Source organism: Bufo bufo, chromosome 4, assembly GCF_905171765.1.
Source record: "Bufo bufo chromosome 4, aBufBuf1.1, whole genome shotgun sequence".
NCBI lineage: Eukaryota > Metazoa > Chordata > Amphibia > Anura > Bufonidae > Bufo > Bufo bufo.
In genome coordinates this window covers 491,578,528-491,602,616 of record NC_053392.1, presented here as the reverse complement: position 1 = coordinate 491,602,616, position 24,089 = coordinate 491,578,528, and the positions used below count along the sequence as shown (strand labels likewise).

Sequence of the window (24,089 nt, the reverse complement as noted above, 5' to 3'; positions counted from 1 at the left end):
CCAGTGCTGCTAAAGTATATATTCTTCCTTCTATTACTATTGAAAATCTCTTCTGCTATTATTGTCCTGATAAAATGTGACTCGGGCTGTTGGAAATAGTACTGCTGTTTGCCATTCAGGCATATAGAAACTTGTTAAAAGAAAGATTCTAAACAGGTTTTCTGATTTTGAACGCCCGTTTACATATAAAAATCTACATTAGGCCTCACCTCATGCACACGACATGTATTTTTGGTTTGCATATGATCCACATTTTTTGCATATTGGGTGTGGACCCATTTATTTTAATACTGTCTGCATCTGTATGTCCGTTCCGTAGCCCTTTCTCTTACTTTTTTCACCCTAGTGTATTATCAGCTTTATCTCAGCTTGGACCCTCTGTTGCCATACCTCTTTCAATGTCAATACTACCACCTGTGGAAGATATTACTTCACTTACCCTATGATTATATGTAATCAGATAGTCAGCCGCTTGTGCTTCAATTGTCTACTATATTGTTACTAGCTATCCTTTGAATATTAGTACCTCCCCTCTGTGATACTCTACCTAGGTGACTAGTGTCCATGTTACAGACCTCTGACTTTTTTGATACCATGGTTATACTTGCGGGTATCCTGCCAAACCGCGCTTAATGTGTTATCTGTTTCTTCTTCTAATACGTATGCTTTTATTTTTAGCGACTCGTTGGGAAAGGTCCGGGACGGACCGAAACGTCTGATACTAAGTCGCATACTCTTCCTCTTTGGAGAACCACACAATTTTAATGTTTTTATTTTTTTTCCTTTATTATGGAGACATGAAAATATGTATTTGGGTACTATATGATCCCCGACGCGCTCTTAGTTTTCTTCCCGCTCCGAACTCTGACAGGAATAAGCCAGTTGTAGAGGCAGAGTCGGAGCGGGGAGCGTGCCAGTGGCAGGGGCAGACTGAGCATGCGCTGCTCTTATTAGGAAAAGCAGCGCATGTGCAGTTAGAATAAAGCCATGGACGAGCTTTCTCTTAAGCTCCTCCATGTCGCGTGCAGCCATGGACAGACTGGCTGCACGCAGAGCGGGGCTGAGGGGGCGAGGCTCATTATAAAACAATTACCATTTGGATTTTTTTTAATAAAGTATATTAGGGAACTCTTTTTTTTACCCTACCTCCCACTATATAGTGGAAAGTACTTATATAGTGGCCAACCCCTTTAAAGGGAGTCTTTCACCTAAACTGACCATTATAGAACACTAACACCATGATCTGCATGATAGTCCCCATATTAGAATGCTACTTACCGTATAGCTGTCCGTCGCTTATTTTTGCTAAAAACCACTTTTATTCAATATGTTAATTAGGTTCTGAAGGTGCCCAGGGGCGGCATTCACGTGGCTGGTGCCCAGCCCCCTCGTTGTTTTTCATATGAAACCCCTCCCCTTTCCCCCCTCTGTCCCGCCTTAGGTTCTTCAGAAATTGAGCGCCAGCGCTGTTCACAAGATTCGCCGCGCCTGCAAACTTCATTCCCTATTATGGGCAGAAGCACAAGGGCGTTTAATGCGCATGTGCCGGCCCGTACATCTAGCCGGCCTTGTGCCTCTACCAATAATGGGGAATGAAGTGCGCAGGCGCGGTGAATCTTTCCTGCTTGTAGGACTGCATCTGACAGGGTTGGCACAGCCGCCGACAAGCCTCTCTACTCAGGCCAGGTTATTTGATCCAGGGCAGTTAACACCTTTACCCTAGATATGTGATGTGGTGAAACTACGACTACTAAGATGCACACTTGCTTGGCTGTTCTCAGAATGCCACAGAAATAAATGGAGCATTCTGGGAGTCGTAGTTTCACCACAGCTGGAGTGTCGGAGGTTAGCCATCACTGCCCTAGGTCAGTGATGGCGAACCTATGGCACGGGTGCCAGAGGCGGCACTCTGAGCCCTCTCTGTGGGCACCCGCACCCTGGAAAAAGTCTATGGTGTACCAAATTGCCTTAGATGTTTTCTGCCATCAGCGCAGGGCGTACTATGAACAGCACAGGTAGCGCATTGACTGTAGGCAGGCTATTATAGCTACATGATAAAGTACATGGAAGATATACTACATTAGACTGTAGTATTTAGGTTACATTGCCATGTTGCCACTTTACGATAAATAAGTGGGGCACTCGGTCTCTAAAAGGTTCTCCATCACTGCCCTAGGTGAAGGAGACCCTAGCTATGACCTATTGAGAAGCTGCTCAGTGGGGCAGAATAAGCTACATGCAGGCATTGACTCCACAAGGAATGCTGCCAGCCAATATGTCAGTAGAGCTTTTTTTTTTTTTTGGTCAGGTTGAGTGCTAGATATATTTATGAAGTTATTCACTGTTAAGGTTAGGGCTGTGGAGTCGGTAATCCAAAGCTCTGATTCTGACTCCATCTATTTCTCACTCCAGCTCAGACTCTTTCATAAATGGCCAGTAATTTAGTAATAACAAATTTACTGTAGTAAAATGCTAATATCTGGATTTCTCACTATCCCATAAGGAATCAGAGTACTTAGATAAAACCACATTTATTGGAATGCAGTTTGATATTCCTGTAATTTTCTAAATTCCTGTAAATAAATGTATTATGCATTTAATAACTGGAAAACAATGTTATACACTTAATAATTTTAAGAAATCTGTGAATTTGTCCTCAAAACTTAGAAAAGCTCTATATGTAAGTCCTGGAAACAGAGGATAGTGCAAGTCTAAATCGGAATAAAAGAAACATGTAAAAAGTGCAGCTGCTATATATTCAGTGCATAAAAGGGACCGGGAATAAATAACTTCTCACGGGTGCCCCCAACCTACCTCCGCTATGGAAAGATTCCTACTTACCTGATATCTGCAGCTATGGTACTGTGCACAGCCTCCCATGTGTTTATCTTCCAGTCCTCTGCTTGTTGACTTCATCTCCGGCATCGGCATGATCATCTGCTCCTCTGCAGCCAATGATTGGATTCAGCAGTCATGTGTCCACAAGAGACAGGTCATTGCTGAAGCCAGTTTTTGGCTGCAGCGGAACAGAGGATCATGCCTGTGCCGGGGACGAATTAAATAAGCAGCGGCCTGGAAAATAGACACATGGGAGCCGTCACGCAGGACCAGAGCGGTGGGGAGTAGGTATGGTTCTCTTCTTACCTGTGAAAGGTTACTTATTCTCAGACAGCCCCTTTTAATGCTGTCTTCCTGTTCTGTCTAGCAGTTCTGAGATGACTGCAGGCCTGCCCAGTAGTGAACTTCCTTATCTGGTCTTTAGAGGAGGAACTCACTACTGAGCATGTGCAGCACAGTTATAAGCATTGTAACAAAGGGTGTTGGAGCATGAAAATACCCAGGATAATGGACAAAGAACACACGAGAATTGAGAACTGATAATCTATCACCACTAGAACACCCAATTTTTCACTGTTTATAGTATATGGATAGGAGAGAGCACAGGAGAAGTGAGAGCTGATTATCTATCACCACTAAGCTTGAGTCTGTACATTTCTACGAATCGACCTAAAACTCCAAAGCCCTGGTTAAGGTACCCAACAGGAGGGTGGTCGGAAGATTCTACCACTCTTAGGCCCCTTTCACACGGGCGAGTATTCCGCACAGGTGCAATGCGTGAGGTGAATGCATTGCACCCGCACTGAATCCGGACCCATTCATTTCAATGGGGCTGTGTACATGAGCGATGTTCTTTTACGCATCATTTGTGCGTTGCATGAAAATCGCAGCATGTTCTATATTCTGCGTTTTTCACGCAACGCAGGTCCTATAGAAATGAATGAGGCTGCGTGAAAATTGCATCACATCTGCAAGCAAGTGCGGATACAGTGCGATTTTCACGCATGGTTGATAAGGAGCCCAGGGATGAGCGACCCGGGACCCCATTTACTTTATTATTTTCCATTCTAACATGGTTATAATGAAAAATAATAGCATTCTTTAATACAGAATGCTAAGTATAATGTCAATTGAGGGTTAAAAAAATAATAAAAACATTACTCACCTCATCCACTTGATTTGCGCAGCCGGGATCCTTTTCTTTGTTTTTCTTGAAGGACCTGCAAAAGGACCTTTGCTGACGTCATCGAGCTTACCATTTGGTGAGCGCGCTGACGTCAGTGCAGGTCCTGCTGAATGAAGATAGGACCTTCTGTCTTCATTCAGCAGGACTTACTGGAATTTGCATGGAAGATGAGAGTAGGAGTCTCTTGCTCCCTTGTTCGACACTCCAGAGGGGAGGGGTTTCTAGTTGTTAATAATACATTTTGCAGCCACCTCTCCACCTCTTGTCATCTCTGAAGTGCCAAACAGAAATTAGTCCCTAAGGATGGCTGGGAGTCGCACACAACAGCATGGGGGGTCCCAGGCTTTGTACCACTATTTAGAGTTTACAGCTTTGCAAGGAAAGACGCTCGCACTGTATGGTCACCTCTGGTGTCCAGCAGGACAGTTTCCTGATGTAGAAATGACTTTCCAATGGGAATCATTCTGCTTTCTTTGATAGAAGTAACAGAAGTTTATTTTTCTTGTTCTGAAAATGAATTCTTTATTATGGTGTTGTGACTGTAAAGTGACTGCTTGCTACATATAACCCCTTCTTGAATTTGTATGTATAGCTGGGAAGGTGAGACCAATGTGGGTTCCTCCCATCATGCACAATTCTAAACTTATAGCTAGATTTCTTCTTTATAGTGTGATCCTTTTGTACTTATATTTCTTTTACGTTATCAGGTGCTTGCCAGAATAGCAAATGCCACCCGTCCGACTATACATTTGTGTGAGGTTGTGAATGAACAGCAACTGGAAAGACTTCTGCTGCTGTTGGTTGGCACAGACTTTAACCGAGGAGACATTTCTTGGGGTGGTGCCTGGGCACAATATTCTTTGACGTGCATGCTTCAAGACATTTTAGCAGGTAAGGAGCAATGAATATCATGTTTCTCATGCTTTAAAGGGGTTTTCTGAGCGTTTTAATATCGATGGCCTGTCCTGCAAATTAAGTCATCAATATCTGATAGGGGTCCGATCCCGCAGCTGTTTAAAGAGCCTGTGGATCTCTTCCTAGGCCAGAGACTTCACTTTTATTAGTCATATGGCCTATGTGCAGCTCTGTCCCATTCAAGTGCTTAAGCATTTAAGTCTTCCGAGATCACACACAGCCGTCTTTTTTTGACTCTCAAGGAATGGCACATATGCTCTTTCAAAACGGAGCAGAGGGGACAGCACTGTGTGATCTGTGACTTTTGCTGATCTTCAAAGCAACAGACCCTTTGTTGGACAGGGCATCTGCACTCTATGATAGCACAGAGAATGTAGTTTTTATTTTTTACAAGCTTAAAAGGGTTTCTGAGTTTTTTTATACTGATCGGTGGGGGTCTGACACCCGGGACCCCTGCCAATCAGCTGTTTTGAGAAGGCACCAGCACTCCTGTGAGAACTGCTGCCTTCTCTCAGCTTAGCAAGCAGAGCGCTGTGTATAGGGGCTGTTCTTGGTAGCGCTCTCAGCCCCATTCACTTAAATTGGGGCTGAACTGCGCCAAGGCCATGTGACACATGAACTTGTTGTCACTCGGCCTAGGAAAAGCTGAGAGAAGGCCGTGGCGCTTACAGGAGCCCTGGTGCATTCCCAAACAGCTGATTGGCAGGGATGCTGAGAATACGTCATCAGTATAAAAATCTCGGAAAACCCCTTTAATTGTGTAATGGAGTGTGACTTTCTAATACAGTGAGACAACCACCCAAAATTTCTGTAAAAGTAGTCTTTTAGGGGGTCAGTCTTCTCAAAGAAGATGGTCAGTATGCATAATATGATGGAACTAAAAATCAGTTACAGGAAATCTGCTCTGAATGAGTCCGGTCTTTCGGAGAGGTTTCAATATACACTCACCTAAAGAATTATTTGGAACACCTGTTCTATTTCTCATTAATGCAATTATCTAGTCAACCAATCACATGGCAGTTGCTTCAATGAATTTAAGGGTGTGGTCCTGGTCAAGACAATCTCCTGAACTCCAAACTGAATGTCAGAATGGGAAAGAAAGGTGATTTAAGCAATTTTGAGCGTGGCATGGTTGTTGGTGCCAGACGCGCCGGTCTGAGTATTTCACAATCTGCTCAGTTACTGGGATTTTCACGCACAACCATTTCTAGGGTTTACAAAGAATGGTGTGAAAAGGGAAAAACATCCAGTATGCGGCAGTCCTGTGGGCAAAAATGCCTTGTGGATGCTAGAGGTCAGAGGAGAATGGGCCGACTGATTCAAGCTGATAGAAGAGCAACGTTGACTGAAATAACCACTCGTTACAACCGAGGTATGCAGCAAAGCATTTGTGAAGCCACAACACGCACAACCTTGAGGCGGATGGGCTACAACAGCAGAAGACCCCACCGGGTACCACTCATCTCCACTACAAATAGGAAAAAGAGGCTACAATTTGCACGAGCTCACCAAAATTGGACTGTTGAAGACTGGAAAAATGTTGCCTGGTCTGATGAGTCTCGATTTCTGTTGAGACATTCAAATGGTAGAGTCCGAATTTGGCGTAAACAGAATGAGAACATGTATCCATCCTCTGATGGCATGGCTACTTCCAGCAGGATAATGCACCATGTCACAAAGCTCAAATCATTTCAAATTGGTTTCTTGAACATGACAATGAGTTCACTGTACTAAAATAGCCCCCACAGTCACCAGATCTCAACCCAATTGAGCATCTTTGGGATGTGGTGGAACGGGAGCTTCGTGCCCTGGATGTGCATCCCTCAAATCTCCATCAACTGCAAGATGCTATCCTATCAATATGGGCCAACATTTCTAAAGAACGCTATCAGCACCTTGTTGAATCAATGCCACGTAGAATTAAGGCAGTTCTGAAGGCAAAAGGGGGTCCAACACCGTATTAGTATGGTGTTTCTAATAATTCTTTAGGTGAGTGTATACAGCTCCTCACTGTTTTCAGTATCACAGCTTGCTGTCGGAGAAGCATCCTTTTTTTTTGTTTTTTTTCCTGACCATGCACACTTAAATGCTGGGGAGATGCCGGATCCCATTATAGTCTATGGGGCCTGGCGGTTAAATAGCACTATCTGGCTTGGCCGGATCTGGAGACCTCTGGCAGGCTGTCCCTCTGTTGCAACAGCCTGCCAGATGGTTTTGCTGCATGTGTAAAAGAAGACGTACCTGGAGTGATCACGGGCAGAGTGACCTGCAATTGTGAAAATAAATTTGAACGTGTCTTGTGACCTTTACTTACAGGGGAGCTGTTGGCACCTATAGCTGCTGAAGCCCTGGATGAGTCTGCCATGGGAGACGAGGCAGCAGCTGCAGCTGGTGACTCCGATGATTCATTGCCGCAGTCCTCAGTCATACCATTAGTGGAAACGGTGGATGAGCCTTTAACTCCTGACATCACAGGTAATTGTAAGAGACCACGACAGAAAAGAAAGGGCGAAATTCTGCTGAAACTTAGTGGGGTCCCAAACAACCATATAGCAGGTTTACTATGTTGTATAGTGTATGCGTTTTAATCTTGTTTGGGGGAGGGTAAAAAATAGGGTTAGAGTACGGGTACTGCTAAATAAGTAGCTAGTAACTTTGTTTCAATGCAGTATTAAATATGACAAATAGTTGTATGTTATATACTGTTTGTATTGTGTTGTAAGGATTTCTATACTGTTTGGGGCAGTGCAAATTGCCGCTGTAAAATACTAAGTCGCTGCACAGTATTAAGACTTTTGATTTATCATTATCATGTGATTGTTTAGTTGAATGTATACAAAGTATGAAAGTACAGCCTTAAAATTGCCCAGTAATCGTCCCCATGGTCCAGGTATGTAGGTGGCAGGCCTCACTACTTGGCAGTATTAAAGCTGTTTTCATCACCCAAAGGTGCTCCTCCTCTATCATCTTTGGATAAAGATAAAGACATTGACCTTGAATTACTGCAAGACCTGATGGAAGTTGATATTGATCCTTTAGATATTGATTTGGAAAAAGATCCTCTTGCAGCCAAAGTCTTCAAGGTAAGTTGAACTTTGGCTTTTTGTTCCTTGTACTAGATACATTGCTTTTTAGTGATTTTTTTTATTTTTATTTTTTAATAAAGATTGAAGGTGTGCAACCTTGTATATCATATAGCCAATAATTTTCAAGGATGGAGCATAAACTATTACAATTTTTTTTTTTTTACAAAGATATTTTTATTTTGTTTTTATTTCGTTTGAGATTTGGATAATTAAAAGGCATCTGTCAGCAGATTTCTTCCTATGAAACTGACTAATCTGTTGCATGTGTGCTTGGAAGCTGAGGGCATTGCAGTTTCAGAGAGAGCGGCGTCTCTAGGTGTAACGGCAACGCCCTCGATGCTCCTAGAGACTCATTTGCATATATTAAAATATCATTTTTCTCCGCAATGCGGGCACATATAAACACAGGACCAACACAGATACCTTCAGCTGCCAAGCGCACATGTAACGGGTCAGCCAGTGTCATAGGTACTGCTGACAGATGCCCTTAGATGCCATTTAGGAAGTTTATAGTGTTTCTTTTCTACCTAATTAGTTCTTGAAGCTCCACCTTTGATCATCTCGACTTTATGGTCTTGAAATATATTTATTTTCTTTGGCTTATTTGGAATCGTTTCACACGTTACTTGCTGATGATGGGTATTATGATTTGTGAATACCAAAGAGTAGGTTATTGATCCATATAAAAACGATGCATCCTAAGAAAGCAGTTTACTTCACATTCAGATTACACTTCAGATTATTTTCAGCAGAACCCTTCATGTCGGCAGGATTGACTGACCCTTTAATGTGTATGGGGGTGTCTCCTGACTCTTGCACAAGAGCAGATATTGGGGAGGGGGGGGGTGGAGGGGGAAGTAAAGTCGGGTATTTTGGATTTCAGCATGCCCAATCCTTTGTTCCCACAGGAGATAAGCTACCAGAGGTGTCTGACAGTGGCTTACTCCTCTCTACCCTTTCAAAATACATGCACACTCAGCTGAGCATGCATGTGTATGGGGTTGTGAGGTCGGAAGGGAAGCTGTTGGCCAAGCGCGTGCAGCGTCTGATTTTGTATGGGTAACCTACATATGCTGGTTGTGCATAATGCTGCTGGTATTAGCACCAGTGTTATTCTGGCAGCACATGTTAATTTTATTGTAGACGCCACTGGCTGAGGGTTATTTACTGCCCCAATACATATTACAGTAGATTGTCTACATAATCTGGTTGAACGCCTTCAAGTGCACTAAAACGGTGTCCGCTTGCCCCAATAGTACGTGTTCACTCTAGTCACACTGTGAGTACCTAGCCCAAGCAAAGAATTGCTCCTCGGTAAACTCTGCATTCACCATATCAAAGGAATTGCTTTTACCGATACACAACCTCAGTGGTGTCAGTCAGTTACGCAGAATCAGTGGTGATTTTGCACATAGAGCAGAAGTTAAAATCTGTTAGATCTGGTAACCTTAGCTTTAGGTCTCATTCACACTTGTGGCCAATATCTTGCATCTTGTATTTGTAAGCCAAAATCAGGAGTGAATCCAAAAACACAGAAGAGGGGCAAATCTTTCCACCAAAAAGTCATAGGGGGCCATGTGCATATTTTTCCATACTGCATGCTGTTTTTATGGCTTTTTTTTAAAAATAAATAATTTTTTCTCTTGACATGTGCCTTTAAACCGACACCATTCCATAATTTCCCATAAACTTTCATCTTAGATCTGGAGCAGTTCTTTGTTTGTTTTTTACCAAAAAAATGCACCTAAAACCGTTTGTACACAAAATGCCATGAATACTGCAAAAATATCCCAAACTTTTTTGAAGCCACCTTTTACACTTTTTTTTTTTTTTTTTAATACTTTGTGTTCCACTCCTGGTTTGGATTTACACATACTAATGCAATATACTGACCACAGTTTGCAAGTGTGAACGTGGCTTTAGGTAAATGTCTGTAAGACTTGATTCAGACGACAGGAATATCCATGCATGCACTGTCCTGACTGCACCAAGGCATCACACAGACCCATCAAATTAAAGGGAATCTGGCAGCAGTTTTGACCATGTCAAACCGATCCCAGCCCTAGGCAGGGGATCGGGAGAAGTGTATAAATATATATTTGCTGGAACTTTTATTATTATTAGGAGTAGTGAGAAACTCTTTTTATTCTGCCCGATGCTGGTCCTGCAAGTGTCCAGGAGGCAGTGCTTCACTGAAGTGCTCTCTCCAGGTTTCTGAATCGAGAAACTCCATGGATGTGTTATTCTGGTCCATCAAATTAGACTAGTGAATGATTTTAAAAAGAAAAAAAAATGCACACAGTAGCGTCCGTGTATCGTGTATATTTTTTGTATTTTCATTGAAAGTCATTCAGATGTTTTTTTTGTTTTTTTTCTCCACCAAAAGCCGATCAGCAGCACATGGTATGATTATTGGGGTGCAGATTATGGCACCTACAATTACAATCCTTACCACATTGGAGGTGTTGGGCTTCCTGTAGCAAAACCAGCAGCCACGACAGAAAAAAATGGTACCCAAACTGTGACCGTATCTGTGTCTCAAGGTGAGAATTTAGTGGTGTCTGTGTATCTACTGTACTTATAATCTATCACAATTTGTCTTACAAAGTGAAGTAGCAGCGATATATAGACTTGTCCAAATTCTTCACAAATCCAAGATCATCCAGTGTCCATGCTGCAATACAGTAGGATTCAGAATATAAGGAACACTGTGAGGGGCATTTGTCAAGACTGGCGTTCCCATATACCAATCTTGATCCCTCAAGAGGGAGTGAGATGCGCCTAATGCAGATGCCCCTTAATAAATTAGGCACGTCTCTGGCAGAAACTGAAGTCTACACCAGCAAAGGGCCGGCGCGTACTTCAGCTATAACTTACGCCAGTTTCTGGTATAAGTTATAGTAAATCCTGCATGCCCTATGAAGCCTCACCCTTTTTCGCCACTTCAGAAAAGTGTTGAAAAGCTTAAAAAGTCGCAAAGTATTGCGCACACATAGCGTGAACCCCTTTTTTTTTTTTGGCCTAACTGTCACGTGAATAGGTTGATAAATGTCCCTCTGTGACGTCTTCTTTCTATTTTTATGTAAGATTTATAAGGCTACTTTCACATATGCGTTTTTGCTGGATCCGGCAGGGGATAGCAAAAACGCATCCAGTCCATAATACAACCGTCTGCATCCGTTCAGAACGGATCCGGTTGTATTATCTGTCAAAAGAACAAGAACTTAATGCATTCTGGTGCCGTTCGTTCTCTGTATATATTCTATTTAACTTTTTTCCCCCCAGTGTATTATTTTCTATTGCTGATTGAGTCTAAATAACTTTTTTTTTTCAATGGATTGCCTTGGCATTCTTTTTGTCCTTGTTTTATTACCTCTAGCACTAGATGCCCGTTTGGAGGTTGGTCTTGAACAGCAAGCAGAATTAATGTTGAAAATGATGTCCACTCTTGAGGCGGATTCCATTCTACAAGCGCTGACCAATTCATCACCAACTAGTAAGTGAAAAAAATATAATAAATTCTGTTTATGGTCTATGTAGACCCCCACAATCTAAGACTAGTTTGATAAAGGTACAGAGAGGCTGCCTATAGCTTATAAAGTATGGAAAATGAAGTGTTCAATTCAGTTTTATTACTGGAAAGTGCTGTGAAATGATGATCTATCAAAAATTTAATCCTGTTTTTATGTTAAACATATTTTTCAAGAATTTTTGTGCTGTTCCACTAACTCTTAATTCTATGTCATTATCTATATAAAAAATATAGCAGTTTTCACGCTGGCCACTAATCCTAATAGGCACCATTTCTTGGTCTGTACAGATCACTTTACTCCAGTTATCTGCTTATCATCACAAGCAGGATTAAAATGATATATCTTCTATATATAGAGAAGTGGCCACCATTCCCAGTATGTAATAACACAGCTTATCTACTCCCTCCTGACCTCTGCACAGGTCACAGAGCATGAGTAGAAAACTATCCTGTAGAAATCAGTGAGGTCAGAACCTATCCATTACGTCCATAGTGGTTACTGTAAAGCATATCTCTAGATGCTACTAAGAACAGCTCGGGCAAAATGGCAGCCCCATGAACATGTTCAGGAAATAGAATTAAAAAAAATCTACAAAGTAAAATAAAAACTATTAGAATAAAAAGGATATGTGTCACTGTCTGGCAGAGAAAAATGCTGGTGACACATTCTAGTATGAGAAGCTGAATACAACTGGAAATCTAGTTTATGCCGTTTTAATGGTGTATTGTGACCATGTATTGAATTTACACTTTCTTCACAGTATCACAGCCTTCTGGTGGGACGGACGACTCTTTATTACGAGGGCTTCATGTGTCGAGTCAGGCGAACCAGCTAATTGTTCAGTCGTCTTCCATTCCAATGCTGAGTGCCTGCTTCAACAAGCTCTTTTCAATGTTGCAAGTGCATCATGTTCAGGTTGGTTTTGAGTAACAATGACCCATATGTATTAATCATTTTACTTCAGTTTTTGGCGTCAATTTAGTTTAAAAAAACTTTGCACTTGTATTCCAGGCTTTAGGAGAGCAGCGCTGGTACTTGCAGGAGCAGCGCTGGTACTTGCAGGAGCAGCGCTGGTACTTGCAGGAGCAGCGCTGGTACTTGCAGGAGCAGCGCTGGTACTTGCAGGAGCAGCGCTGGTACTTGCAGGAGCAGCGCTGGTACTTGCAGGAGCAGCGCTGGTACTCCCCTACAGAACAGTGTATTTCACAGCGCTATAGGCACCTGAACTTCCGGTGCCTATATCTCATGGATAACGGGATTTTTTTTTTTAATATTAGAATCATTTTAGGGTATTTACAGTAGATTTTAATAAACTTTATAAGTTTAGGTACACTTTAAGGGCTCATGCACACAAACATATTTTATTTCCATGTCCGTTCCTTTTTTTTTTTTTTTTTTTTGGGCGGACGGTATGCCATTAACCATTCATTTCAATGGGTCCTCAAAAAACAAAACGTAAGTTATTCCGTGTGCATTCTGTTTCCGTATGTCCGTTCTGCGAACAAATAGATAATGTCCTAGTATTGTCCGCATTACGGACAAGGATAGTACTGTTCTATTAGAGGGCAGCTATTCCTCTCCGCAAAATATGGAATGCACACAGACGTCATCTGTCTGCGCAGCGGTTTCCGTAACCCTAGCAGCGTGTGGCTGCCGCATATGGTGGGTATTCCTACCTCAGCCATTGGAAGTAGTTAGTCAAATCTTGCTCTAGTCGATGTCTTGTTTTTCAGAGAACCATGTTGTTGTTCCTCATTCTAATTTTATTCTTTTCCCACAGCTCGAGTCTCTTCTGCAGTTATGGCTCACATTGAGCCTAAATTCTAGCTCCAATGGGGGCAAGGAAAATGGAAGCGACCTGTTCTTATACCATGCTAATAGAGTGCCGGTCATCTCTGTAAATCAAGGTAATTGTGTTAGCGAAATCCAAAAAAGCTGTAGGGGGAGTCATTTATTTTATCTTCATTTCCTCTGGATTATGCCAATACTGGATTAAAGGAGATGTACACTATAGACCATGTGACACATTCATACTTTCATTATAGACGGCGGGGCACCTCTCGCCACGTCCTATACATTTTTCTAGGCAGTTGACTCCTGTCAGGAGACCTTGGCATCTCACAGCTGTAATGTACCTGGATAGTTTATCAATATGATTGTGAGCTCTTGGGAAGTAGATATTTTCACTCACGGGTGGTATCTAGACCCCTCCCCTGCCTATAGGTTATTCACCTTTCAGTTTGTTATTTTAAGAATATCTCTCATACCTCTGAACATTACAAGCATATTGTGATCAGCGTTTGATCATTGTTAAATAGATTGGCCGTCCTCATTAAACATCAAGCTATTACTACATGTTTCTGGGCTAAAGATTGTGGCTGCTATAGTTGTACACTGGCCAAGTTGGTAGAATGCAGCACTTGCCTTGGATTTGGTTCTTTTGCAGTTGAAATGTTCCCTCTGGCTCCCTCTAGTGTTCTAGTAGAGAATTGCGTTTGATTAGATTCATCAGTCATTTAATGATTTTTAACCCCCGCCCCTACAGACATATTAGCAGCCGCTGGTGTCTAAATTATTGAGCATCATATTGATTTGATTTCTCTTTGGCCTAAAACAGAGTAGATACTGTATTTATTTCTCCAGTTATGGTAGAGAACATGCAGCATAAGTTAATGGAATTGCCACCAAAGCAGATGATAAATGGGGTTAGTACAAGCAGGTCTGCTGTATAGATGTATAGAAGGTATGGTTAGCAGGGGAGTCGGGGGTGTTGAGCGCTTCCTTTAATTTGCAGCCATTTAGGTAGACATGGTATTAGGTGGGATTTAAAGGGAAGGTCTTCTAGTAAGTTAATGATCCGATGGCATTTTGTTTTCCTTCCAGCTTCTATAACAAGCTTTTTAACAGTCCTGTCCTGGCATCCAAGTACTTTACTCCGGACATGGTGCCTTGTGCTTCATAGCCTCACTCTTATGACTAACATGCAACTGAACTGTAAGTCCTTTTTCTTTTCATATTTAGACAGATTTCAGTAAAAATTTGATTATTATTTTTTTTCCCTCTGGATTATGTGTTTTGTTTTTTCAAAAAAATAAGCAGTTTTTATTCCCATTCTTATCCTTTTAAATGGGTTGTTCCACCATAAGAGGTTTTCTCGCCCATATTCCTTGGGGGACACAGGAAACCATGGGTATAGCTCTGCTCCCTAGGAGGCGTGACACTAAGCGAAAGCTGTAAGCCCCTCCTCCATCAGCTATACCCTTCAGCCTGGAGAAGAGACTGCCAGTTTTTGCTTAGTGTCCAAGGAGGCAAGACACCCCCTGCTTATGCAGGGTTGTTATCCTATGATTTTTATTTTTACGTATTTGTTGTTTTTAACTCGGTTTTTTTCTACCTACAGGGACAACAGAGGCGCATTAGACCCCTCTGTTTCTCCCGGGGTTGAGTTGCGCCAGTGCCGGTAATTCCGCACTGCCGCCTCCCCCACAGAAGACAAGGTGGACCAGGGCAGCCTCGCTCCCCTGCGTCCCGCCAGCTCAGGGTCGCCCGCACGCCAAGTCCCTCCCCCGGCTTCCTGCCACCGCGGTGCCAGGAGCTGAAGGGGCGACCCCCGCTGGATGGACTGAGGGCGAAGACAGCGTATGGTGAGAGTGGCTGCTCCAGCCTCCCCTTCCTCCCTCCCACCGCTGCTACCAACATGGCCACTGTTACATGGCCACTGCTACAATCCCGTTCAGCGCGGCAGAGGGGGGGCGGAGCTTCCTTACACATTCAGCTCCGTGCTGCTGCGCTCGGCTACTTCCGGGTTCATCTCTCTGCCGTGCGATCCTGAAGCCATTCAGCTCCGTGCTGCTGCCTCTCCTCCACAGCCTCCTCAGTCTGTTCCCCTTACAGCTGCCGCTTGTATCTCCGGGTCTGGTAGGACTGTTTAACCCCCTCCGTGCCACAGTACTGTTGCTTGGTTCTCACTTTTAAGTGCAACATCTTTCCACCATGTCAGACCCTTCTGCAGCCGCCAAGCCATGGTACCATGCCTGTACTGCTTGTAGGGAACCCTTTCCCCGGGGGCAGTCTGATCCGCACTGTACTGCATGCCGAGCTCCACCGCAGCCTCAGTCGCCCGCTGTGTCGCTCCTTGCTTCCTCTGACCCGCCTGACTGGGCTAGATCCCTGTCCCAGGCCGTGGAAAGCCTCACTCATGTCGTGGGCCGCCTAATAGACAGGCCACCTACCCCGCAGGACGCCACTCTGACTGTCGCGCCCTCCGGGTCCACTGCTTCTGCCGCTGCAGCGGGTTCACCCTCTCCTAGTGACCCCTCCCGAGCTAGGCACTCTCAGAAGCGTATTAGAGTAGAGCGAGCCTCCTCCTCGGATGCCTCCCTCTCCCCGCCACGCGTGCGCACCCAGACGAGCCTCTCCTCTCCAAAGGATTCGCTCTCTGAAGGTGAATTGGCGGCTTCAGATTTGGAAATGGACTCGGCCCTGCCGTCCAAGCTAGCCTCAGCGATGGGTCAACTCATCTCTGATATACGTGACACCTTTAAGGTGCAGGATGACCCCCCTAGCTCGGACGCAGCTAGCGTCTCCTTTATCAGACCCAGGCAGGCCTCAAAAGTCTTTCCAATCCACTCTGATTTCTCCTCCGTGGTGTCTAAGGCTTGGGCTCGCCTGGACGCCCGTTTTGTCAACCCAAAGAAGCTGGACATTTGCTATCCTTTTCCAGCCGATGTCGTGGCCACCTGGTCTTCCCCACCCAAGGTGGACCCCCCTGTGGCCCGGCTGTCAAAGAACATGGCCATCCCTGTTCCCGACGGGTCCTCTCTTCAGTCAGCGGAGGACCGTCGCATGGAGACCCTGTCCAAGGGCATTTTTGCTGCCTCCGGTTCTGCCCTCAGACCGGTTTTTGCCTCTGCTTGGGCAGGGAAAGCAATCTCTGCTTGGGGTACGCAGCTGGAACAGGAGTTGGACTCGGACATCCCCATCCAGGACCTACGTTCCTTGGCCCAGCTTATTATTCGGGCCGGGAATTTTGTCTGTGAGGCCTCCCTTGATGCGGGAGCCCTTATTGCACGCTCCTCCGCCCTGGCAGTTGCCGTCAGGAGGGAGCTCTGGCTGAAGGTCTGGAAAGCGGACGCTGCCTCCAAACGTTCCTTGGCGGGGCTACCGTTTGCGGGTTCCCGCCTTTTCGGGGTCCGCTTAGACGAACTTATTTCAGAGGCCACGGGTGGTAAAAGCACCCATCTTCCTCAACCCCAAGCCAGGGGCGCCCCCCGCGGACGCCCTGGTGCGTCTCGTTTTCGGTCCTCCCGCAGGGCCTCTGGGGCTCCCACCACAGCTGCCGCTTCGGCTCCTCCCCAGGACAAGCGTAGGAAGCCGTTTTTTCGGGCGCAGCCCTCCTGGCGCAAGCCGCAGGCTGCCCGCACACCCGCAGCAAAACAGTCCTCTGCCTGAAGGCGCGCCCCCACCCACCCGGGTGGGGGGCCGGCTCCTCCTTTTCAAGGACGTCTGGATGGCTCACGTCTCCGACGCCTGGGCCCTCGAAATTGTGTCCTCCGGATACAAAATCGAATTTGCATCCTTCCCTCCGGATCGGTTCTTTCGCTCCCGCCCCACGCGAGACCCGAAAGACGCGGCTGCGTTCTCCGCGGCCGTTCAAGCCTTACTGGACAGGGGGGTGATTACCCCCGTTCCTCTAGAGGAAAGATTCCAAGGGTTCTACTCGAACCTCTTTGTAGTTCCCAAGAAGGGAGGTTCGGTTCGGCCCATTTTGGACCTCAAAAAGCTCAACCGTTTTCTCCTCCTTCGACGGTTTCGGATGGAGTCCCTCCGCTCCGCGGTGGCTTCCCTGGAGCAGGGAGATTTCATGTCTTCCATCGATATACAGGATGCTACCTCCATGTTCCGGTAGCCCAGTGTCACCATCGCTTCCTTCGATTCGCCGTGGGGGACCTCCACTTCCAATTTGTCGCCCTTCCCTTTGGACTGGCAACAGCCCCCCGGGTGTTCACCAAGGTCCTGGCCCCGGTTTTAGCCTTACTCCGTTCCAGGGGTGTTTTTCTGCTACCGTACTTGGACGATATCCTCATCAAGGCTCCGTCCCTTTCTCAAGCGGTTGCCAGCGTGGATCTCACTCTAGAGACTCTGGCGAGGTTCGGTTGGGTCATCAACTTCCCCAAGTCCTCTCTTCCCCCCTCCAGACAACTCGTCTTCCTGGGAATGCTTTTAGACACGGGAGCGGCGGAGGTACGTCTTCCCTCGGAAAAACGTCTGATCCTCCGTGGGGCGGTTCGGGGTCTCCTTCTCCACCGTCGACCGTCCTTCCGCTTCTGCATGCGGGTATTGGGGCAGATGGTTGCCTGCTTCGAGGCGATCCCATTTGCGCAGTTTCACTCCCGCCCTCTCCAACGGGCGATCCTCTCCTCCTGGGACAAATCGCCGCAGTCTCTGGATCATCCCTTCCATCTTTCGCCTCCGGTGCGGTCATCTCTCCGCTGGTGGTTACAGTCCCCTCTTCTGGGCAGGTCCTTTCTGCCACTCAACTGGTTGGTGGTTACAACCGATGCCAGTCTCTCGGGCTGGGGAGGCGTGTTTCCTCCCCGATCCGTCCAGGGCATTTGGTCTCCATCGGAGTCCAAACTCTCGATCAATGTCCTGGAACTGAGAGCGGCCCTTCTGTCTCTACGACACTGGACTCATCTGCTGAAGGGTCATCCAGTTCGTGTACAATCAGACAACGCCACGGCCGTGGCGTACATAAACCACCAGGGGGGCACTCGCAGCGCTGCAGCGATGCGAGAGGTCACCAGCATTCTCCGTTGGGCGGAAGCCCACGTCCCGGCCCTATCTGCAATTTTTATTCCAGGGGTGGACAATTGGGCGGCGGACTTCCTCAGTCGCACCACCGTCGACCCCGGCGAGTGGTCTCTTCACCCGGAGGTATTCGAGGCCATTTGCCTTCGTTGGGGCATTCCGGACGTGGACCTCATGGCCTCAAAATTCAATCACAAGGTCCCCGCCTATCTGTCCAGGGCCAGGGATCCGGGAGCTTGCGGAGCCGACGCCCTCGTTCTTCCTTGGCGAGGCTTCGCGCGCCCATACATATTCCCTCCCATCCCTCTCCTGCCCAAGGTCCTTCGGAAGATCGCGGCGGAAGGCGTCTCGGTGATTCTGGTCGCTCCGGACTGGCCCCGCCGGTCTTGGTATGCCGACCTCATGCTGCTCCTGGCAGACGCGCCCTGGCCACTGCCCGCCAGGGAAGATCTTCTCTCTCAGGGACCGATCTTCCACCCGCGTTTAGGGTCCCTACGTTTGACGGCGTGGTTGTTGAGACCACCGTCCTGACACGTAGGGGCTTTTCTGCGGACGTCGTCCGCACCATGATCCGCGCCCGTAAGCCGTCCTCTTCTAGGATCTATTATAGGACCTGGAGGACTTTTTTGGGGTTCTGTGCCGAGCTGGGGATTCCTCCGCTCCGCTTTTCTCTCCCCACCGTTTTGTCCTTCCTGCAGAGCGGACTGGCCCAAGGTCTAGGCCTTAGTTCTTTGAAGGGTCAGGTATCTGCGCTGTCCATTTTGTCTCAGCGCCCACTGGCCCCCCTTGGTCCTGTCAAGACCTTCCTTCAGGGCGTGGCTCACGCGGTTCCCCCGTATCGCCCTCCGGTACCGCCCTGGGACCTGAACCTGGTTCTCTCAGCGCTCCAGGCTTCTCCTTTCGAGCCTCTGCGGACGGTTTCCTTGCGACTTCTGTCCTGCAAGGTTATTTTCCTTGTAGCCATCACCTCTCTTCGGAGGGTGTCCGAATTGGCTGCACTCTCCTGTCTGGAACCTTTCCTGGTGTTCCACCAGGACAAGGTGGTTCTTCGTCCGGTCCCTTCCTTCCTTCCTAAGGTGGTCTCCGCCTTTCATCTGAACGAGGACATCGTTCTCCCCTCTTTGTGTCCTTCCCCTTCCCATCCGCGGGAGAGGAAGCTTCATCGCCTGGACGTTGTCAGGGCGCTCAAGATTTACCTGGAAGTAACCAGCTCTTTCAGGCATACTGACTCGCTCTTTGTGGTCCCGGAAGGGTCGCGCAGAGGGATGGCGGCATCCAAAGTTGCTATCGCTCGTTTTGTCAAGATGGCTGTTACTGAGGCTTATCTCGCCAAGGGCAGGGTTCCTCCCCTTGGTGTTACCGCTCACTCCACTAGAGCGGTCGGGGCTTCCTGGGCTCAGAGAAATCGGGCTTCTTCGGAGCAGATTTGCAAGGCGGCCACTTGGTCCTCCTTGCACACCTTCACCAAGTTCTACAGGGTGCATACTCATGCGTCGGCTGACGCTGCTTTAGGCCGTCTGGTGTTGCAGGCGGCAGTTGATTGATGCCTCTGGTGTTGGTTGAGTTTGTTCTGGTCCCTCCCTTCTGGGACTGCTCTGGAACGTCCCATGGTTTCCTGTGTCCCCCAAGGAATATGGGCGAGAAAAGGAGACTTTTGTATTACTTACCAGTAAAGTCTCTTTCTCGCTCTTCCTTGGGGGACACAGCACCCGCCCTTCATTGGGTTACAGTTGTGGTTCCGGCTTGGTTGCCCCCGTTGGGGCTCGACAGTTCTTTTTCCGGTTGGTGGTTATCTTTCACTACTTGGACACGCAACTGGCAGTCTCTTCTCCAGGCTGAAGGGTATAGCTGATGGAGGAGGGGCTTACAGCTTTCGCTTAGTGTCACGCCTCCTAGGGAGCAGAGCTATACCCATGGTTTCCTGTGTCCCCCAAGGAAGAGCGAGAAAGAGACTTTACTGGTAAGTAATACAAAAGTCTCCTTATCAGTACGGTTGGGGAGGTAACTGTCTGATTGGTCAAGGACTGACCACTGGAACCCCTGCTGATCACAAGAATGAGGTGCCAGAGTCCCTGAAGTGTCGGTCACACATGCGCACTGCCTCTCCATTAAGCACTATGGATCTGCCAAAGAGAAGCTTAGTGCCGCACTTATATGCGTGACCACTACTTTGAGGACTCTGTCATCTCATTCTTGTTACCGGTGGCGGTCCTAGGTTTAGTTCCCCAATGATCAGATATTTTGATCCCCTATTCTATGGTGGGGCAGCCCCTTTAATTTAATATATCACACATGGCTGTAAATCAGCTCCCTTGAGATGTCTGCCTCAGATTTGCAGCACTTTTACTACCAATGTAGTCTGGTACTGCCTTGAAATTCTAAAATGTGTTTTTTTTATCCTGTAGGATGCCTATGAAATATGCCCTGCACTGATTTATTACAGACACGTGTTCCAATGTTGTCACGATCTCTCATTACTCTTCTCATTGGTTTTGTGTGTTTAGGGCCAATGCTTTGCTTTCTTAGCACATTTCTGTGTAAGCAATTGAATCTGAAGACTTTCTCTTCTTTTATAGCTGGACCCAGCAGCACTATTGGAGCTCAGGAAAACACTGCCCAACTATTAGTTTCAGACTCAAACCTCCTTCACGTCCTTGTGAAATTTCTCTCAGGAACAAACCCTCATGGGACCAACCAGCACAGTCCCCAGGTAAAGTTACTTCTAGTTAAAAATGTGTTGTTTTTTTTTAAATTAAAAAATATACAATTTTCCTGACTATAGTCTAGTGTGTGTGGGCCTTTTGCCAGTGATTACTGTTTATCTACATAAATATCAGGCATCAATCAAATTAAGGCCTCACGAGTGCCCACAAGCACATAACTAACCGATTCATTATTGTACACAATTTCTTACGTTGAGAAGAAGACTTACCATTCTAGATATTCTGTAATAATATGTTCCAGTTAACCGTTCTCTAATACTGTGGTTATTTATACCCAGGTTGGGCCCACTGCTACTCAGGCAATGCAGGAGTTCCTGACGCGGCTACAAGTCCATCTTTCTTCTACCAGCCCTCAGATGTTCAGTGAATTTTTACTAAAGCTTATACACATACTCTCCACAGAGAGGTAAGCAGTGTCGACTTTGGTGTACTGGTTTTGTAGTATTTGTTGCAGGCTTCCCCTTACTGAACTTGTCTTGGCGGTTACTTTAATAACCGTCTGCTGCCCAGCAACTATTATGTAGAAGTCCTGTACATTTCGCTAGTGTCACCACATTTTTTTTCTGAACTTAAGAGCACAACCACATGGCATGGTCATGTGGCGCTTGCAATGCAGCCGCGCTACGTTCAAGTGCCATGAAGCTGTACAGGCCACAGCATGATCTAGTTAAACTAAAGAAGACCACACTGTTCAATTGATCTGTATTGTTAATGGCCACACGGCACTTTCAATGTCGCGCGCCATTAACAGTACAGACCCACTGAACCGTGCAGGATTCATTAGTTTAATTAGAGCCTGCCGTGGCTCATACAGCAGCGGTACTTTAACACTGCTAGGCTGCATCACAAGCACCACTTGACCATGCCATGTGGTTGTACCCCCACACCGCCTTCATGTACAGCAAGCGACTTAAAGGGAACCTGTCACCGGGATTTTGTGTATAGAGCTGAGGACATGGGTTGCTAGATGGCCGCTAGCACATCCGCAATACCCAGTCCCCATAGCTCTGTGTGCTTTTATTGTGTAACAATCCCGATTTGATACATATGCAAATTAGCATAAAAGAGTCATATCTTACTTGTGTGACCAGAGAAGAGTCATATTTTCAAGCTCTGACTCATCTTAGGTTAATTAGTAAATATATCAAATCGGTTTTTATACACAATAAAAGCACACAGAGCTATGGGGACTGGATATTGCGGATGTGCTAGCGGCCATCTAGAAACCCATGTCCTCAGCTCTATACCCAAAATCCTGGTGACAGGTTCCCTTTAAAGCGGTCTGTATATACACACTTACACACACTTTGCTATCAATTGCTGATAACATGTCCCCCGTGCACAACTGAAGTCAGAAATAGGTTTAAATGTATAAAGTTTTACTGAATCTTTTCCCAGAAAACTATATATCAATCTGCTCAGCTTCTCCTGCTCTATAACATGCTGCCTGCAGATTGTACTGCATTGTGTGGCGACAGGTTCTCTTTAATATAACACATGCGCAAATTTTGCTGAACTTTAGACTGTTGCCTCTCCAACTGACCTGCGCGGCGCGCAGCAGCACCTCTCCACACCCGATCCAGTCGGAGATCAGAGCTGCGCAGTCCCTTTAACTTGCTAAATATACAGATTCTTTTGTATTCTAGACATTTATAATAGCTATGTATTGTAGTCAGATCTACCTGTGGATATAGACACCAGAAGTCACTTGTGACAGCTGTGTTCCCTTGATGTTACAGTTATAGGAATATCTTATTGCAAATATCCCTTTCTCTACCTGGACTCTTGAATGTGCGAGATTGTAAAATGGGATGGGCTTAACTGCAGTGAAAACGTCAGAAACCAAACAGACCCTATTCTGAGATAATGTGAGCCCATTTGTTACTATTTGCCGCCAGTGTGTGGTGGATTCAGAGTCTGTGACACCAGTGTGAACTGAGACTTTAAAGCGTACTTGTCATAGGTGGGGTGCTGCCTCCTCATCTCAGGACCCGGACCCCAACAATCAAAACTTTCAAGATGTTACTATGAAACAATTCAGTAATTTATTATTTTAAGTATGATTATTACATGGCCGATAACCTATGAAATCTGCTCCCACTTTTATTCTCTTACAGAGGTCCTTTTCAGACAGGACAAGGGCCCCTGGATGCTCAGGTGAAACTCTTAGAATTCACTCTGGAACAGAATTTCGAAGTTGTCTCGGTCAGCACCATTTCTTCTGTAATAGAGTCCGTTTCCTTTCTGGTTCATCACTACATTACCTGCTCTGACAAAGTGGTATCCCGCAGTGGATCTGATAGCTCTGTTGGCGCACGGGCCTGCTTTGGAGGCTTGTTTGCAAATATTATTCGACCTGGCGATGCCAAAGCAGTATGTGGAGAAATGACTCGTGACCAGCTGATGTTTGATTTGTTAAAGTTGGTGAACATCCTGGTTCAGTTGCCGCTTTCAAGTAACAAGGAGTTTAGTGCCCGGCCACCTATTGTCAGCAGCACTACAGACAGTGTTTCTGACGAAGAGAAAGTCTACGGTGGAAAGGATGCCAACAGCAATTCTTCAGCTACACAAAGTTCCACTGCATACGTGGCAGATTTGGTGCTAGCTAACCAGCAGATTATGAGCCAAATTCTCTCTGCCCTGGGCCAGTGCAACAGCAGTGCAATGGCCATGATTATTGGTAAGTGTCTAGTTAGTACATTTGAAAGTGTGTTGGTATCTCCATATGTAGCTTGGTAACCTTTATTGGCATATTTGGTTTACTTTGTAGTTTTATAGCATTCATCTATGACAACAAATTGGGCAACGACATGCGTATATATTGAGAACGACCCCGGTGCCACCCAGACTAAACCAAATCGAAAGAAGCACAGGGTATCTGAATACAAAAACCTACATGATATCTAAAATTCATAGCAGTGATGTTGGGCATATATTAAAGTAACAAATGTAAAAGAGCACCCTGTTGGAAACTATGAATACACATCAGATATTGCAC

The 24,089-nt window shown here is 46.0% G+C and overlaps 1 protein-coding gene across 10 annotated transcripts in view; it reads left to right on the top strand.

Moving 5' to 3' along the window:
* BIRC6 (baculoviral IAP repeat containing 6) overlaps positions 1 to 24,089 on the top strand; it is a 312,461-nt gene that overhangs the window by 151,741 nt on the left and 136,631 nt on the right. For 9 of the 10 annotated variants that reach the window (XR_005778475.1, XM_040429565.1, XM_040429564.1 and 6 more), the window contains 11 exons: positions 4,732 to 4,915; positions 7,256 to 7,414; positions 7,889 to 8,022; positions 10,412 to 10,568; positions 11,405 to 11,521; positions 12,319 to 12,473; positions 13,339 to 13,465; positions 14,442 to 14,552; positions 20,945 to 21,078; positions 21,370 to 21,497; positions 23,209 to 23,771. Coding sequence is in view for 9 of the 10 variants with exons in the window: in XM_040429565.1 (XP_040285499.1) it covers positions 4,732 to 4,915; positions 7,256 to 7,414; positions 7,889 to 8,022; positions 10,412 to 10,568; positions 11,405 to 11,521; positions 12,319 to 12,473; positions 13,339 to 13,465; positions 14,442 to 14,552; positions 20,945 to 21,078; positions 21,370 to 21,497; positions 23,209 to 23,771 (1,969 nt within the window). In the remaining variant the exon portion in view is untranslated. The remainder of the gene's footprint in view (positions 1 to 4,731; positions 4,916 to 7,255; positions 7,415 to 7,888; positions 8,023 to 10,411; positions 10,569 to 11,404; positions 11,522 to 12,318; positions 12,474 to 13,338; positions 13,466 to 14,441; positions 14,553 to 20,944; positions 21,079 to 21,369; positions 21,498 to 23,208; positions 23,772 to 24,089) is intronic. The other variant, XM_040429558.1, reaches the window with a different exon arrangement.